The sequence below is a fragment of the Gekko japonicus genome, unplaced genomic scaffold (genome assembly GCF_001447785.1).
Source record: "Gekko japonicus isolate JY-2015 unplaced genomic scaffold, Gekko_japonicus_V1.1 scaffold1093, whole genome shotgun sequence".
NCBI lineage: Eukaryota > Metazoa > Chordata > Lepidosauria > Squamata > Gekkonidae > Gekko > Gekko japonicus.
In genome coordinates, this window is record NW_015160243.1 from 542,672 (window position 1) to 559,263 (window position 16,592).

Consider the following 16,592-nt stretch of genomic DNA (forward strand, 5'->3'; position numbering starts at 1 on the left):
GATAGGTATTTGAAGTGAACTTTGGGATAACAACAAAACACAATAAGCAGCAGTTTCTGCTGCAGCAGAACTGTTTTCTACCTCTCCCCTTCATTTGCCAACTAGATAGGAAGAGAGGGGCGGGGATGCTGCAGTGAAGGAGAGATAAAATGGGTCATCGTGAGCTGCTTCCCCCCCCCCCCCCCCACGGAAAGGCAAGTTTTAACTGCTGCTTTGAAGCCCCTCCCCTACTATTCCCCAGGGAGACCACTTTGCCCCAGTCTTCTGAACACCTTTGGGCTTTGGACATGATACTAACACTCTATTTCTTTATTAAAGCTAACAAAGTCTGCTCTGTTGATCCATGAGCTACTGACTAGGAATGTAACCTTTTGTAAAGCTGCCATTTCACTGGGTGAGGTTTGTGATCAGAATGGGTGCACTGCACTGATGGAAGAATAGAATGATCTTCTTGTACCTTCCTCTCGTGAGTATGTATTATTTTTCAATCCAAGAAGGATCTCTATGATGTGCTCCCCAGTCCCATACCTCACAAGTTTAAAATGCCAGCTACATTCCCACCCTCACACCAGCCATTGACAGAGACAGAATGTGTCTGGATTCTGGATAAGATGTAGTGATCTGAGCTGATGATCAGAAGAAAACAGACGGAGCTAAATTTTTCAGAAATAAATGTGTTTCCCAAAAAGCGAAACGTGCCACTGAAATTAAACAGAATATGTGGGGAGGGAGATCCTTCAATTCTAAAACAGCATTGTAAGAAAGAGGAGCTTCATGTTTAGATTCCTGAACCTTTCAATTAGTTAGGGAGCAACCCAAGTAAACCCCAGGCTCTGCTTTAGAGAATAAGTAAATGAGGTGGCGGGGGATGGGACCTGGCCCAAGTGAGGAACTGGCTGCCACCCCCCCCCCCAGCTTCTGTGTGTATTTACTCTGAATAAAATTCTATTTAATTCAATACGGTCTACAAGGTAATCCTATGCCAACTTACCTAGAAGTAAGTCCTGTTCAACACAGAGACTTACGTCTGAGTAGTCATGCATAGGATTGTGCATCCTGACAAGTGTGGAAGAGATTCATTAATTCTTAGTGCTTTTTTATTATTAAATTTTAAGTAGCCAAAGAATAAACAGAGTTGGTAACCTTCAAGGTTCAACAAGATCCTTTAGCTCTATCTGTAAGTTTTAGAGCGTATGAAACTCTAAAACCTGCAATCAGACAGTTGTGTTCTTACATCTGTATATAAAGAGAACCTGTGATAACTTTGTAAGTAGAATACATATTTCAACAAATTCCAAATTAATAGGGACATTCAAGTAAATTTTTGCTTGGATAAATGAATGGTTATAAAACAAGCAAACTTGAAGTTAAAATGAATAAAAATGAAGGTTGCCAAAAACCTATGTTCCAAAATTCATATGACAATAAATTAATGGTCACTACACCAAGTAAATTTGAACTGGTGGGACACCATACCAAAAAGGTTGGGAACCAGTGGTCTACAGTGAGTGAAGCCATGCAGTAATAACCCAACCTGTAAAATCACCATTATTGTTAGCAGTACACAGGTACTCACTGTGATCTGACACCAAACACAATGTAGTCCAGTCAGCCCTTGGTAACACTTTATAGTTTTGTGACACTTATCACACTTTTTCGGGCAATTTCCTTCTACCCAGAAATGATGCATCACCTAGGAGAGAAAAGCGCAGGAATAGTACAACACAATGACAAGATGGTTCGGTTAAGCTAAAAATAAATGCCATGCTGTCAAGTCCTGTGGAGATGTTAATATGTAACCACAATTATTGGGGCTGTGCAGATTTGAATCAAGGCTTAAACTGCAGATATTGCTTAATGTGAACAATCAGCAACTGCGCAACTTTTCAGGGGGAAAATGGAGCTGGGGTAAAACACCACAGTCAACAAAAAGTCAAAGCAAAAAGCTGCGACAAGTAACTACTCATATATATAGTTTCTCTGTACTGAAACCTGCATAGGTATGTTCTAAGCATTTCCACTGGGAGCAAAACCAAGTGTTCCAAAGAAGGATCCATATAGGGCAGGGTTGCTGGATAGTATAACTGACTATTGAGAAAGAGAAGGAAAGCTATCAGGAAACTAAAGCTGGCTCCTTTCCAAGATCGATTTTCAAAAAAAGTGTCAGGGAAGTTTTGGGACAATCCATTTTCAGGTGCCTAACCACACAACATAGTGAACAAAAAGAAAAGAACTTGGAGATAATACTCAGTAAATAAAATTCAAGCAGTCAATATTAACCAGTTGGGAGTGAGAAAATGATGGTCAGAAAACGAGGGGGCCTTTCAGTTCCTTAGAAATGGTATAATCTGCATGATCTCTAAGCTGGTTGTCGAGACCCACAGCCCCTGCCCACCACCAGAAAACAAGTTATCACCCTTCGTGGAGCTTCAAAGGAATGTAGAGATGTGGCTACCCTTGGAAGTTTCTAGCATCACATTTGCCAGGCATCTTAATGAACTCCTACGGAAGTTACACACACACCACAAAGATTCTGTGAATGACCAACCTCTGCACATGCACACTTCAGTGTAAAAACCAATGCTGGCTTACCTCAGTGTTCTTTTTTGATTTCACATATGTTTTGATACAAGAAGCTGGTGCTCTGGAAACACAACGCTCATGGACTGTATACTTGCAAACTGAAAGAACACCACACAGACATTGCATTACTGCCACTGCTCCCTACAAAGCTATAATGAGTAAAGCAATATTAGCAGAACTCCATTATCCACTTCCTAATATGTAACACAGCAATATGGGAACTCAAACCTAGACTCTCATTTTGCAGTAGAAAAGCCCATTTAATAAAGGAAATAGTGTGTAATTGGGGAGTGGGGGGAATATTGTCATACTCTTCATGATCAAGCAGGAAACACTTAATTAAATCAGTCCTCTCTCAAATGTTCACAATAATTCCTAAATGAAAAATAATATTGGAGGCAAATTGATGACTGCCAAATTATCTTGTGTCATTTACTAAAAGGAAGAAATCAATATTTTACAAAATATAAGCTAGCAAACATGAAAGTAAAGACAATGAAATAGTATTATTTTCTGTATTAGTTTATTAACCTTAAATGGTTAATTAATCTGCTTTCAGAATGCAGTTGTTGCCAATCTCTTCATTTCATCATGCAAAGTTCAACTCTCATGAACACTCTTACTTTCCATGCACCAGCAAAGCTTATTTTCCTCAATCTGCACCCTATCCCACATCACATTTTTAAACACACTTTTCTTTATTGATAAACCTTGAATATAAAGCTAATGCTAATTATAATGGGGAGATATCTAAGTGCCAGCTTGTGATGTAAAACTCTCCTGGCTTCAATTATGGAACACTGCTGTTGTATTTTCATGATGACTGAACAGCTAGCATTAGTGCATCTGTGTTACAAGGAAGAAATAATGCTCCTCTGTGTAACAACCTGAATGTATTATAAACAAAAGAAAATTCTTCCAGCTTCCAATAGTATTCCTGTTTATGTCTTGAACTGAAACCAAGGACAAAGCACTTCTGAACACCTTGCTTGCACTTATTACAGCAACCCAGTGGGAGGGGCAGCTATTAATCAGACACACTGCAGGGAGCAACTTCATTGATTGGCCACAGAGGGATGTGTGGCCCACTACACCCTCCTGTGGGGCCCCCTTCTCCAGCCACACTTTAATGAAACCTCAAGCAACACTTCAAATATATTCAAGGGTGGAAGTGCTTCTTTTTATGAGCAGGGAAAAAACCTGAAACAGACTACCCTAAACCCACTGTCAGAAGCAGAAGCACAGGAGTGATCTTATAAATAGGTGTTGAACAGGGTAGCTTAGCTCGCAGTACAAATGGAATTAATAGGCAACACTGGGTTTGATTTCTACATCAGTATAGTATTTATATGTGTGAGTCTAGAGGAATCTGTTGTGTATGAGGAAAAGTGGGGACTGAAATGAATGTTGTCATTAACAAAGACGCACAGAGGATCTGTAAAGAAGTATAGGTACTATTCAGAAACGTATCAGTGGATTAACTACCGAACAGCAGAAGGAGGGAAAATGCTTAAAATTCTACCTTATAAATGAGGCATAAGCAGCAACAGTACATCAAGGGAAAGAACACAGAACTGAGCGAGGGTGTTGCAGAAATGCCCAGATCTTACCCTAATGTATTGGGATCATTTTCTAAGATATAGCAGAGCCTCCAAAAAGGAGGCATCGGTAGCTGCTACTAACAGCAATCTATATTTTAAAATTAACAGGAAGCAACTATCAGTTTATTCCCTTTAAAGTAACAAGTAAGTCTCTGTCTCACCTCCCATATGGGGTGGGGTGAAGTGAAAGCATCTTTCCTGTCCAATCATGTGAGTGTTTTATTTATGTGGTTTTTATCCTGGAGCTGCCTTTGATTTTTTTAAAGTAATTTAAAATTGTTTTAAATAAATAAAGTATCATCACTCTAGTTACTGCTAGCCTCTGGAGATATTCAAGCATTTTTCGTCTACTAAGGATACTACAACAAAGGTCAAAACTCCTGGCCTAGGAAAAACCCACACATTAACTCAGATAATATATTAGATCTGTCCCAGAGCTAACCAGAGCATATGATCAGGAACTATCCTGTTCAGTGTATAAACAGAGCTAACCTAAGCATATACTCACAGGAACATGAGAGGCCCTGTTTGCCTACTCCTATTAGCATGTTCAAGCAAAGATTACAGTAAGCTGGTTTATTGAAGTGTTTCAGTCTCCATGCATGCTGTCCATCATCCTTCACATTCTGCAGAGGACATAAAAAGAAATGGACCTCGTTTAATAGTATAAACAGTGAAACCATCTGCTCTTCATTTATTAATTTACAAAAGATGACAACATAAATCTTTTAAACATATTATGTGCTGATGTCTCAAAAGTTTCTGAGAGCACAAAGTTGTATGTTTAATTTCCCCCCACTAGAATATCTAGGCCTAACACTGCAAAACCATCCTATTCAGAGTTGGTGCTCCTGGACTGGGACAGAAGCAATGTGCACAATACCTGCCTGGACTCATGATTACTCATCCACCTTGGGCTGTGAATGCACATTCCTTGCTGTGTTAGGACAATTTCTTGTGTAGGGTTTTCATTGTTTCCACAAGATTACTCAACTAATGGAAAGTTATTACTAGATGAATGCTTCCAAATCAATGTTTCTGAGTGAAAGTGTCAAAAATGAATTTTAAACTTGTCATCAATAAGCAACACTCACACATTTCTCAAATAAATGACTGTTCTCTTAAAAATGAAATAAAATACTTACTATATATTTTTAGTTTTTCAGGTAATTTAATTGTTTTGCCATTTGTTCAAATGAACGGCCACTACATGTGATTTCGCCTCCATTTGAACAGAACATATGGGCAGACTTAGCTGGCATTTTCCTTATCAGAGAAACAAACAAGTCTTGAATGTGGGTGTTCTGCCAATTAAAATACTTAAGTGTGTTACAGGCTGTAACTGATCCACAAATCCATTACGTAAATACAGTGCACTTTTCAGAAAATAGCAAATTAGATTTCTGTTCTTGTTCACTGCCAAGTATCTGATGTTAAGTGCTACATGTAAGTATATACAAATTTGTAACTTAAAATAATTTCTAAAGGGGAAAAGTCATTTTGATAATATTTCCAAATTATTTTAATAGAAAAAACAGGACTGTATCAGGGTATTCTCAGAAGTCATCCATCAACATCCTTGTAACCATACCTGAGTAAGATTCTCTGTTCAAGATTTCTTATTTATAGACTTAACACCCCTGCTTCTTCATTTGGAATACTGTGTGCAATTCTGGTCACCACACCTCAGAAAGAATATTATAGCATTGGAAAAAGTGCAGAAAAGGGCATGTAGAATGATAAAAGGGTTGGAACACTTTCCCTATGAAGAAACAATGACTGAGTGGTGACATGATAGAGGTTTATAAGGCTGCGATCATACGCACAATTAGACCCGCAAAAGGTGTGAATGCCGGGTGGATTTAAAGGGCGTGATCAGACAACATCTGGGAAGCACCCCGCAGTTGTCGGCAACACGTTCTGCTCTGCTGCAGAAGCAGAGTTAAACGACACAGGGGGAAATCCGATAGAAAATGGGTTGCGACGGGCCACGGGCAGACTTTCCCATGTCTGATTGCTCCAGAGCGCTCTCACGGCATCTGGATGGTCTGATCAGGCCATCGTGACTCCGAGCCGTGGTTTTCCCCCCTTCTCAGTATGTGCATCATCGCAAACTCCATAGGGAGCCCTCAGTGCGGAGATGCGATTCATCGATTCCTCATTTAAGCGCATCGGAAACAAACGGTCCAAAAAAAAACCCACCCCAACCCAAGTCACCTGCGGTTGCATCTGATCACGCAGTGGCAGGCTGTGCCTGCAGCTTCCAAGGACCGTGTGATCATGCAACTGCGGGTCAAATTCCTCTGGAGGAAATAGCCTTGCTTTCCCCATTTTTTTTGTCCATGTGACTGCGACACACGATTATGCAAGCAATAGAGCAGGTAGAGAAGAAGTACTTTTCTCCCTTTCTCACAATACAAGAACTCGTGGGCAGTCCATGAAATTGCTGAGCAGCTGGGTTAGAACAAATAAAAGGAAATACTTCTTCACCCAAAGAGAGATTAACACATGGAATTCATTGCCACAGGAGGTGGTGGTGGCGGCTACAAGCATGGACAGCTTCAAGAGGGAATTGGATAAACCTATGGAGCAGAGGTCCATCAGTGGCTATTAGCCACAAGGTATAGATAGGAACTGTCGGTCTGGGACAAGTGATGCTCTGTCATCTTGGTGCTTGGGGGGGGGCAACAGTGGGAGGGCTTCTACTGTCCTGGCCCCACTGCTGGACCTCCTGAGGGCAACTGGTATTTTTGGCCACTGTGTGACAGAGTATTGGACTGGATGGTTCATTGGCCTGATCCAACATTGGCTTCTCTTATGTTCTTATGTTCCTCCATTTTCCATAGATAACAATCCTGATTTTTACTATATCAACATACCATTCTTTATACAGTTACCATTATTATTATTTACGAAACTATGTTGCCTATTAGAAAAAATCCAAAAGCAACAATAATGCAGTATGTTTCATCTTGCATAATATATTCAAAGTGAACTGAAACACTGCAAAGTTTTAGGCAGTCCCAATAAAACTTATTACACCACTGTTGCTTTTAGTTTGTATTGTATCTATTTATCATATATATTGGCTTGAACCCCAAGCGCCCTGCATGTGAACTGATGGCACTTCCCCTCCTGCATGGGGATCACTGATGCTTTTCAGGATTACTTGTAGGAGGGAGTATTTCCATCTTCTGTTACCATGTTTCATATTATGTAGCATGCGTGTTCACAGGAAAGGTAATGAGAAAGTCTTTACTTCACTAGATGCACATAAGATTAAAAGACAATCAATAAAAAGTGTGTGTGCATGTGTATGCATTTAGGGGGGGGGGGTTTCTACAACATTTACTTTTGAATGCTTCAAAAGTTCAACTTATGTGTTATGTACTTCCTGACACAATTTTTCAAGAAAATCAAAGTGACTCCCTCCTGAGGAAAGTGAAGGAACAACGACGAAGCTGAACCTGCTCCTTCCGAACAAAGTTCCTAAGTAGAATTTTGCTATCAGCCTCCTCAGTTAAGACTCACTGAACATAGCAAAGCAAAGTTGTCATCAGCAGTAAATTTTCCCTACTGTCTTTTAGAATCTCCCGAGATAGTTTTCATTTTGCTGCCATTCATTCTAAAACTAGATTTTTTTAAAAAAGCAAATGTTTCCTAAATTCTCCTATGCTGAGGGAGAGATGATACCAGAACTTCTAATATCATCTACAAATATTAGGCATTTATACACAAAAAGTCAATATTTATTCTAGAAATCTATTCACACCAAAAAATAAATAAATCCTGCTTTCACAAGTTAGGGCCTTTTCTATGCCAAGCCATGAAATTCTACATCCAGACAAAACTTACCTGGTACCCATTAAGTTGAGGGTTTGGAGGATGACTGGTCAACATCTTTTTGCTCTCTGGAATTTTGAATATTTGACTGATTCTGCACTGATGTTTACTCAGTTTGATCTAGTGTTATATGCTGCTGCCTCTTGTATGGCTGTATCTGAATTGGTCTTTTTGTTGCTGATTTTATGTTGTATGCTTAGCAACTCCATCTATGGGAGGGTCTACATCCACCAGATTCACTAAAGCCTTAACAAGATAGCAACCAGAGCAGCAGCAGCTGAGCAGTTTTGCTAACTCTATTCTCCCAGGCCTTGCAACAGCAACACTAATGTAAAAATGAGCAGTTTGGACTCATCACAAACATTTGGGGATCTCTTTGAAAATAATTTATTTTTTATTTAAAATTGTTTTTATAGCTTTGTAAGCCACTTTGGGTGCCAATATTGATAGGGAATGTTATAAATATATAAACCCAGTTCTGCTACTCGTAGTAATTTTCATTAGCCTCCTTGGAAATTTTATGCATTGAAGTGGATAAATATCTTGAATTAAAAAAAACAGGGCCACACCATTCCTCCTCCTGGCGGACTATCCTGTTTAACAGTGGCGACGGCTGAACATGCCACATGGTGTGTGCACAAAGGTTATCTCATACACATTCTTACTTAGGGACCACATACTCTGTGGATCAACTCAACAACATGTCTCTCTTCAATCTAAACCTAAATTTCCACAGTCTAAACATTTTAATGAAGTCTGAGAGTCTTAAATATTCAGTGGCTTGACCACAGGAATGCATGTAACGAATGCACAGGTTACAGGGCTTTGAAATCTCAAACCATTTTACAGCAGAAGTTACAGTACAACTCTGACATCTAGTGGAAGGGATGGCAAAAGCAAAGTACAGTTTTTCAGGCATACTCCAAAATGCACAACATCAAGACAGACAGAAAGAGAGAATGCTATTATTTTTGTTCGACCAATTTATGTTAATTAAAGAGGGCAAACTTTCAATATATAAAGAATACCTCTCCATGAAAAATGCAAAGAGCTGAATTCTCAAAATCAGCAATATCCTCTATATTAACTTTATCTCCAGTTCATACATATGTTTATCCCTTGTCACCTCCTAGAAAACAAGCTGAGAAACTGCTGAGGTTTCATTTGTGTGAAACAATGCAATGAGGTACTCCAACAGTGATAATTACTGGGGTTAGAACTGGAATATCCTCACCCATATGCACAGCACATGTGCAGACATCTATAGAGGTCCAAATTAACTATGTCTCATTTTGTAAATCTGTGAAATGGTCCAAAAAGTTTTATATCTGTGGCAATGTAACAACTCAATCACTTCATTGCATTAGAATTGTAATAGGCCCACTTAATCCAAAGAACTTCAATGCACAGAATCATATAACTCCTTTTCCCATATCACATCCATAACCTGTGCAGCAGGTTTCACGCTTGCCTACTGAGAAACTGGCTAACCTCTTTTGGTTGGTGGAGGAAGCATGTACCAAAACTAAATTGACACTCAAGGAGTTGCAACAGCTGATGGGGCACCTTAACTTTGCCTGTAAAGTGGTGGCCCCAAGGCGTGCATTCCTGGGCTGTGCAACTCAACAATGGGCCTAAAATGTCCACATCATAAGAATAAGGTTACCGAAGGAATTAGGGAAGACTTGTTAGTCTGGCGTGACTTCTTGGCGTCATATAATGGGGTGTCTTTCTGGACAAATTATCTCGGACTGGAGGCGGAACTGAAGGTCACCTAGGATGCAGCAGGTTCTTCGGGCTTCAGTGTCTATTTTAGGGGACACTGGTATGCCAAAGACTGGCCATTCAAGTGGATTCAGGCTGGATGGATGCATGACCTGTCGTGTCTCAAGTTTTTCCCCATAGTGGTAGCGGTTTACATTTGGTCTGCTGACCTGGCTAGCCAGACCATTCACTTTTGGTGTGATAACTTGGCAACAGTACAGGTTATCAACTCCTTGACATCTAAGTCTCCTAGAGTGATGGCTCTGGAGGCTTTTACCCTCCAATGCTTGCAATACAATATATTGTTTAAGGCCAGGCGTGTGCCAGGAGTCAATAATGGGGTTGCTGACACTCTGTCTTGGAAACAGATGGAGAGGTTTCATCAGTTGGCTCCAGACTCAGATCAATTACAGGTAAGAATGCCCGAAGACCTGTGGCAAATTGGAAGGCTGAGGCCGACAGGGCAATGGGCTTAGCTCTTGCCCCCAGCACACGCTGGGCTCATATGAGAGCCGGCCAACAGTTTGTGGCTTTTAGGCAGAAGGAGAGCCTTCAGCAGCTCTGGCCTATCCCAGTGTCACATCTGATTCAATTCTGCATGTCATTAAAAGGTAAGGGTTTGTCTCTCCATTCCATCAGGGGCAAGCTATCAGCCCTTGCCATTGCAAGTAAGGCCGGGGGTTTCAGGGATGACATTGGTGATTTCTGTGTTCGGAAAATGCTGGATGGCTGGGCCCGAGAGGATGGTGCGCCTTGGGACATGAGGGAACCTTTTTCCCCTGCTGTCCTTAAGGGTTTGAAACCTCAATGGGTTTCCTTATGTGTGGATGCATTTGAGGCTGCATTGTTTCATGCGACTGCCTTGGTTGCATTCTTTGGGGCCCTTAGAATCAGTGAACTGGTGGCCCGATCCTGACAAGACAGGTTGGACTATGCTTTGTGCATTGGAGATGTTCAGATTAGTGGGGATAGCCTGCAAATCACAGTTAGGCGTTCCAAGACAGACCAATTACGAAAAGTGGATTCTTGTTCTGATTTGGACCTTTGTCCGGTTACAGCACTCAGTTCCTATTTGGCCCTGGGGATGTGGGAGTGCAGGTCTCTTATTTCTTCATAAGGATGGATCGCCATTGACGAAATTTCAATTTTGGGCAGTTACCAAGAGGGCTCTGGTAGCTTTTGGCCTTGGTAATTTCCAATTTCGCACTCATTCTTTTACAATTGGGGCAGCTTCCACTGCTGCAGCTATGGGGTATCAGGGGCCTGACGTTCAAAAAGTTGGCAGGTGGAGGTCAGCACGTTATAAGATGTATGTCAGGACCTGCAAAGTTTGAGCTGCTCCTTCAGTTTGCATAACGGGAGGGAGCATGCAGATCTGCCCCTGGATGCTCCTTTGTTGTTCTCTGGTTAACCTAGTTTCTGTTTTAGGTGCTGCTGGTCACCATGGGAAGAGCCGTGTGCTTATTTGTGGCCACAGCATGGTGTTCTGGGACACTCACCAGGCCAGAAAGATGAACATCAGTTCCCAGCTGGGCTGCAGTGAGTGGGCAGAGGTCGAGTGGCTTGGCCGAAGAGGCATGCACTAGCCTAGGATTATGCCGCTACTGTTTGAAGAGAGACGCGGTCCTCCTCCTGATGTGCTTCTCATACACCTTGGTGGTAATGACTTGGGTCTGATAAAAGGTAAGGCCCTAGTCATTCAGGCCAAGGCGGATTTGGCAGACATTGCGGACCAGTGGTCTGGGGTGCAACTGGTCTTGTCTGTGATGTTACCGCACCAGGTGTGGCGTAGCCTAGGCGATCCTAGGTGCTTGGACCAGGCAAGGTGCAATGCTAACCGGCAGTTTCAGAATGCCATGCAGGGCGGCTTGGGCATCTTTTCGTTGCACCCTGATATACGGGTTGAGTTAACAGACCTGTATAGGGCGGACGGGGTGTACCTTTCTAACAAGAGCAACGATGTTTTTCTTACAGATCTGAGGTGAGGGGTCTTGGCGGTGCTGGATCGCTCAGTGGGGGCCAAGGCCTAAGCAGAGGCTTGACCTTTGCTATGGCGGGGTAACGCGATCAGGATGTGAAATGGTGAGCACCTGGGCATTGTTATAAAGGAACTAAAGGGTCCTCCAGGAACGGCTTTCAGGCCTTTGCGGCTCAAAGCCAGGAAGGGGTGATCTTCCTTGGGACAATCTGGCCCGACCTACCTTGGCAGGCCTTTGTGGCTTCTGGGGTGGTGGGCCAGGGGTTCCCTTGAATATGCCAAGCCGCTGGTCAAAAGCTACCTTCAGTGGCTGGAGATCAGGGCAGGTGCATCACCCAGAAGGAAATGAAGGTGCTCAGGAGTTTGACACCTATCATATTCTTCAATACATCTAAACAACCCCTCGTCAGTTGTTTGTTTGTAAATTAATTAATAAAGTGGCCCTTTTTAAATCCATATTGGTGTCCGTCTCTTCATTCTGGCTGAGGGGGCAATGGGGTGCCTAGATTTACTCTTCCTCTCCCAGAGCAAATAATAGATTCCAAAGGGCAATCCAGATTGAAAAAAATAGTGCAGGGTGAAGGATTAAATACCTCCTCTTTACAGGCTGTTGTTAGGGATGCTAGGTTGCAGCCTGAAATCTTGAGCATGGGAGAGGGAACAGGATTGATGCCAGCATGCAATGTCAAGACCAAGAATTAAGGAGGCACTCTAGTGTTTGCAAAAACTCTATGGTTAAACCACAAAGCTTCTGGTAACCCTTCCTCCAATTTGCCACCATTTTTCTCCCACCAGTCTTTCAGGCACTAGAGTGTAACAATGGGGATTACTGGGAGACCTGACAAACCTAGCTGTGGTCCACATCTGACCTAGGGATCTGTGTGACTACAGCAAAAATAGCAGAAGAGTCATTCGTGAATCTTTTGGTCCTAAGGCTTTATGTGGCCATGTGAACTTTTATATATACACATTACTGTGTGGCCAGTAGGAATAAATCTTGAAACACAGTGCAGAAAACCATGTAATTTTCTCCATGCATGCAACAGCTCAGAAACACACACACACCTTTTTCTTGAATCCACTAAGATGACAAAGCCTTTGACATTTCAAATGTAACACATATTATTGTAGTAGTGCTTCCTGCCTACTCAACAGGACTCTGAGACTCTGTCCTGGTTGATCCAACACTAGTAGTAAAGGAGAGTGAAGAGCAGAAGGAGAGACTGCCTTTAGAGTCACATCCTCAGGCATGGCAGGACACAATTGGAATACTTTGCTTCAATAGCTGTTCCACAAGTGTGGAACGGTGTACCAGTACCCAAAGTGTACCAGTGGTCTTGGCCTCCTCTCCTGTACATACTGAAAATTGCCGGGCTTTCTGAGAATTGTAGAGCTCAAACATTAACAAGTTCCTAATAGTTTAGGAGACATCATAAGCAGGTCTATTAAAAATAAGTACTAAGTTATTCAGTGAGCTTACTCCCAGGCAAGTGTTCTTTGCCAGCCTTTGCCAACAGTGAACCTGTTCAGGAGTTTGTGGCTCCTTGATTTTTGTCAGGCTTTGCAGCTACCAAATTCTTCTCTAGCTTGGGCTGGTAAATCTGAACCAATCAAGAATTCTTCCTTTTCTTCCTTTTCTCCCTTCTTCTACCTCCTCAACCTATCTGTGCTATTAATGTGAAGAAATGTGGTAGTGACATGGGCCAGCTAAAAGGAGGAAATAGACTTGCAGTGTTTTCCTCCATTTTTCTCTTCTCCCCCCCCCCCAATACACATCCCCACCATTCATTCTAGGGTTTATAGTTCTGAGAGTGCCAGGCAGAAACTATTAGGTGTCCTGGGAACTACATTCCCAAAGTGTACCAGTGGTCTTGGCCTCCTCTCCTGTACATACTGAAAATTGCCGGGCTCTCTGAGAATTGTAGATCTCAAATATTAACAAGTATTCTGTGCACCTGAAAGTGGAGAAAAAATAAATTGGGAAGAAAAATTGAAAGGAAATGTTGCGGGTATTTTCTCTCTTCTCAGCATCATCAGGTGTAACACAGCATTCAATGAATTCAGATTTCAGCTTTATTGAAACAACCCTGTTTTTGCTGATTTATCCTAAAAAAAAATTCTTTGCTCAAGCTGGAATTCTCACACATCTCAGTTTCTATACCTACTACTTTTTAACTACGGTTGCTCTTACATTCTCCAATCCCAGCAACACTAAGAGTGGAATTGTAGTCATTCCTCCCTGGATCCACTCTTCCAGAGAAACTGTACCATCATGGTCATAATCAATTTCTTCCATCATTTCATGAAGAATCTACGGAATAAAAGAAAAAAATAAAGAGTATTAGGACAGAAAGAATATGTAAAAGCTGATGTTCAGAAAAATATAAAACTATGTTATCTTATATAGCCTCTTTGTTAATGAAGTTACAATAAAATCATTTTGTATCTACAAACACACTCACACCCAAGCAATAATGTTCTAGTTTTGGTTTTCCTTCTCTTCATTTTTCTTTTAGCAATACTTTTTCATTAACTCTATTCTTGAAACTGATCAGAACATTGGGAACATCTTGCCCCAAAGCTTTACAGAAATACTTCCACGGTTTTTACTTAATAATGTAAGAGGGGGAAATCTCTTTGCCTCAGCACCCCCCAATGAAGACACAAGACAGCAATATTGGGTTTAACTAGTTTTTTCAATTAATTATGCACATCTATGTCATATCATTAAACATGCTAACATATTCAAATGGATGGGCTGTGCTAGGCAGCCTGGCAATGACAGCCTTTGTTGGGCAGACACATCCAGACTTCAAATTTGGCCTGCATTTGGCCTTGTTTATCATCACCTGCACACAATGTGCTGAGAGGTGTCCAGCGCCATCCTCTGATGCACCATGTGACCACTATCAGGTTCCAAAAGATGTTGCTCTGTACCGAGGGCACACCTTCCCAGCCACATTCCACCACACAGACAGTGATACACTGTTCCGGACCTGCCCTCTCACTGCTGATGCCTCAGGGTGCTTGCCAATCATCCCTACCTATCATGACCAGCCCACCCTGTCCCTGCCAACCTAGTTATGGCCTGAACAGTCAACAACCCCCTTACCCCAGCATCAAGAAGCAGACAAAAAAGGGGGGCTCAATAGCCAAACAGAGGAGACCTCAAAAATTCCTGCCTGGCCTCAAAGGCAACTGGGTAATCTCATGATGCTAAAAGGGAGGGTGTGTAGGTCAGCAGCCAGCAGAAAAGCCTGCATAGTGGAAACGTGGTCAGAATATATGAGGCCAGATCACATCTCTTAATTAGCTGCTTCAACTGTAAATCCAAAAGAACTCATGCCTTCCTTGTCTCTAGGGGGCCAAGGCAAACCAATCCCTGGTATTAATGTCATGAATTCCACTTTACCAGACATGAGACTGAATTGTATCTCTTTTGTTTAATCTGCTTGGACACCAAATTAGTAAACTGTTAAATCTTCTCTCTGAACAAGTCCTCCTAGGAAGTTTTCACAGATTCTGTTTATTTTTAAAAAATTATTAAAATGTTTATATCCCACCTTTCCTTTTGATTCAAGGCGGCTTACAATAATAGTTGAAACAGTTTAAGATCCCCTTCTGGTATTCTCAGTATAAATTATATGGATGCCCAGTTAATGGGTTTTATTTGAAGAGCAAATACAGAAATCACATGTGCATTTTTAATATGTCCTGAAATCAGTGGGCCTGTTTTACAACATTGGGCTGTCAAATACGTAGAACCTTTGCCCATTGCAAAAATCATGACCATATGAATGTCTATGAAAATACCAATATTTTGTCAAATGGGTCCCACTATCACTTCAGTTTCACTGACTTCAGCTGGTGAAAGCTTCTCATGATGCTAAAATACAAATCCACTACTCTTTATTTATTATTTATCTATTCATTCGATTTATACCCCGCCCTCCCCGCCAAGGCAGACTCAGGGTGGCTTACATAAAAGTACATATATAAATACAATTAAAATAATTGATAAAAACACCATAACTATTAAATATTAGTTGTCCTGAAGTGCTGAAGCAACATTCAAATAAAGTGTAAGAGCAGAGATTTCAAGCTTAACAGCACTACTTAGGTGGCAGTCATGATGACATTTTCACACCAGCTCAGTTAATCCGATTATGTATGTGGTGACCACAGGCTGTAAGTTGTAGGCCAGGGCACAGGGTCACTTCTCAAGTGTTTGGTGCGGCTCATAATCAAAGGCCTGGTGGAAGAGCTCCGTTTTACAGGCCCTGTGGAACTGTGGAAGGTACTGCAGAGCCCTGATCTCCTCCATGAGCTCATTCTACCAGTACCACCACTGAGAAGGCCCTGGTCCTGGTTGTCGCCGGCCTGACATCTTTGGGGCCTAGGAGGGCCAGCTGGTTTTGGGCCCCTGAATGCAGTGCTTTCTGGGGAATGTAAGGGGAAAGGTGGTTCCTTAGGTATGCTGGACCCTGACCATAAAGGCCTTTAAAGGTCAAGACCAGCACCTTGAAGCGAATTTGGTATGCTATTGGCAGCAAGTGCAATGCTTTTGGCACAGAGTGGATGTGGCTCCTGCCTAGGGAGACCCATCAACAGCCTGGTCTCAGCATTTTGCACTAGCTGCAGCTTCCACAGTTGGGACAAGGGCAGCCCCATGTAGAGAGCATTACAGTAGTCCAATCTCGAGGTGACCATTGCATGGATTACTGTTGCCAAGTTGTTGCATTCGAGGAAGGGAACCAACTGCCTGATCAGCCGGAGATGATAAAAGGCTGACTTGGCAGTCACTGCTACCTGGGCCTCCATTG

The 16,592-nt window shown here is 42.0% G+C and overlaps 1 protein-coding gene across 1 annotated transcript in view; it reads right to left on the reverse strand.

The window, feature by feature from the left end:
* Positions 1-16,592, reverse strand: part of DGKB (diacylglycerol kinase beta) — a 398,712-nt gene that overhangs the window by 359,600 nt on the left and 22,520 nt on the right. Inside the window, exons 8-11 of the mRNA XM_015413478.1 lie at positions 13,961-14,080; positions 4,693-4,810; positions 2,593-2,681; positions 1,577-1,693 (exon numbers count right to left, since the gene is read on the reverse strand). Coding sequence (XP_015268964.1) covers positions 1,577-1,693; positions 2,593-2,681; positions 4,693-4,810; positions 13,961-14,080 — 444 coding nt within the window. The remainder of the gene's footprint in view (positions 1-1,576; positions 1,694-2,592; positions 2,682-4,692; positions 4,811-13,960; positions 14,081-16,592) is intronic.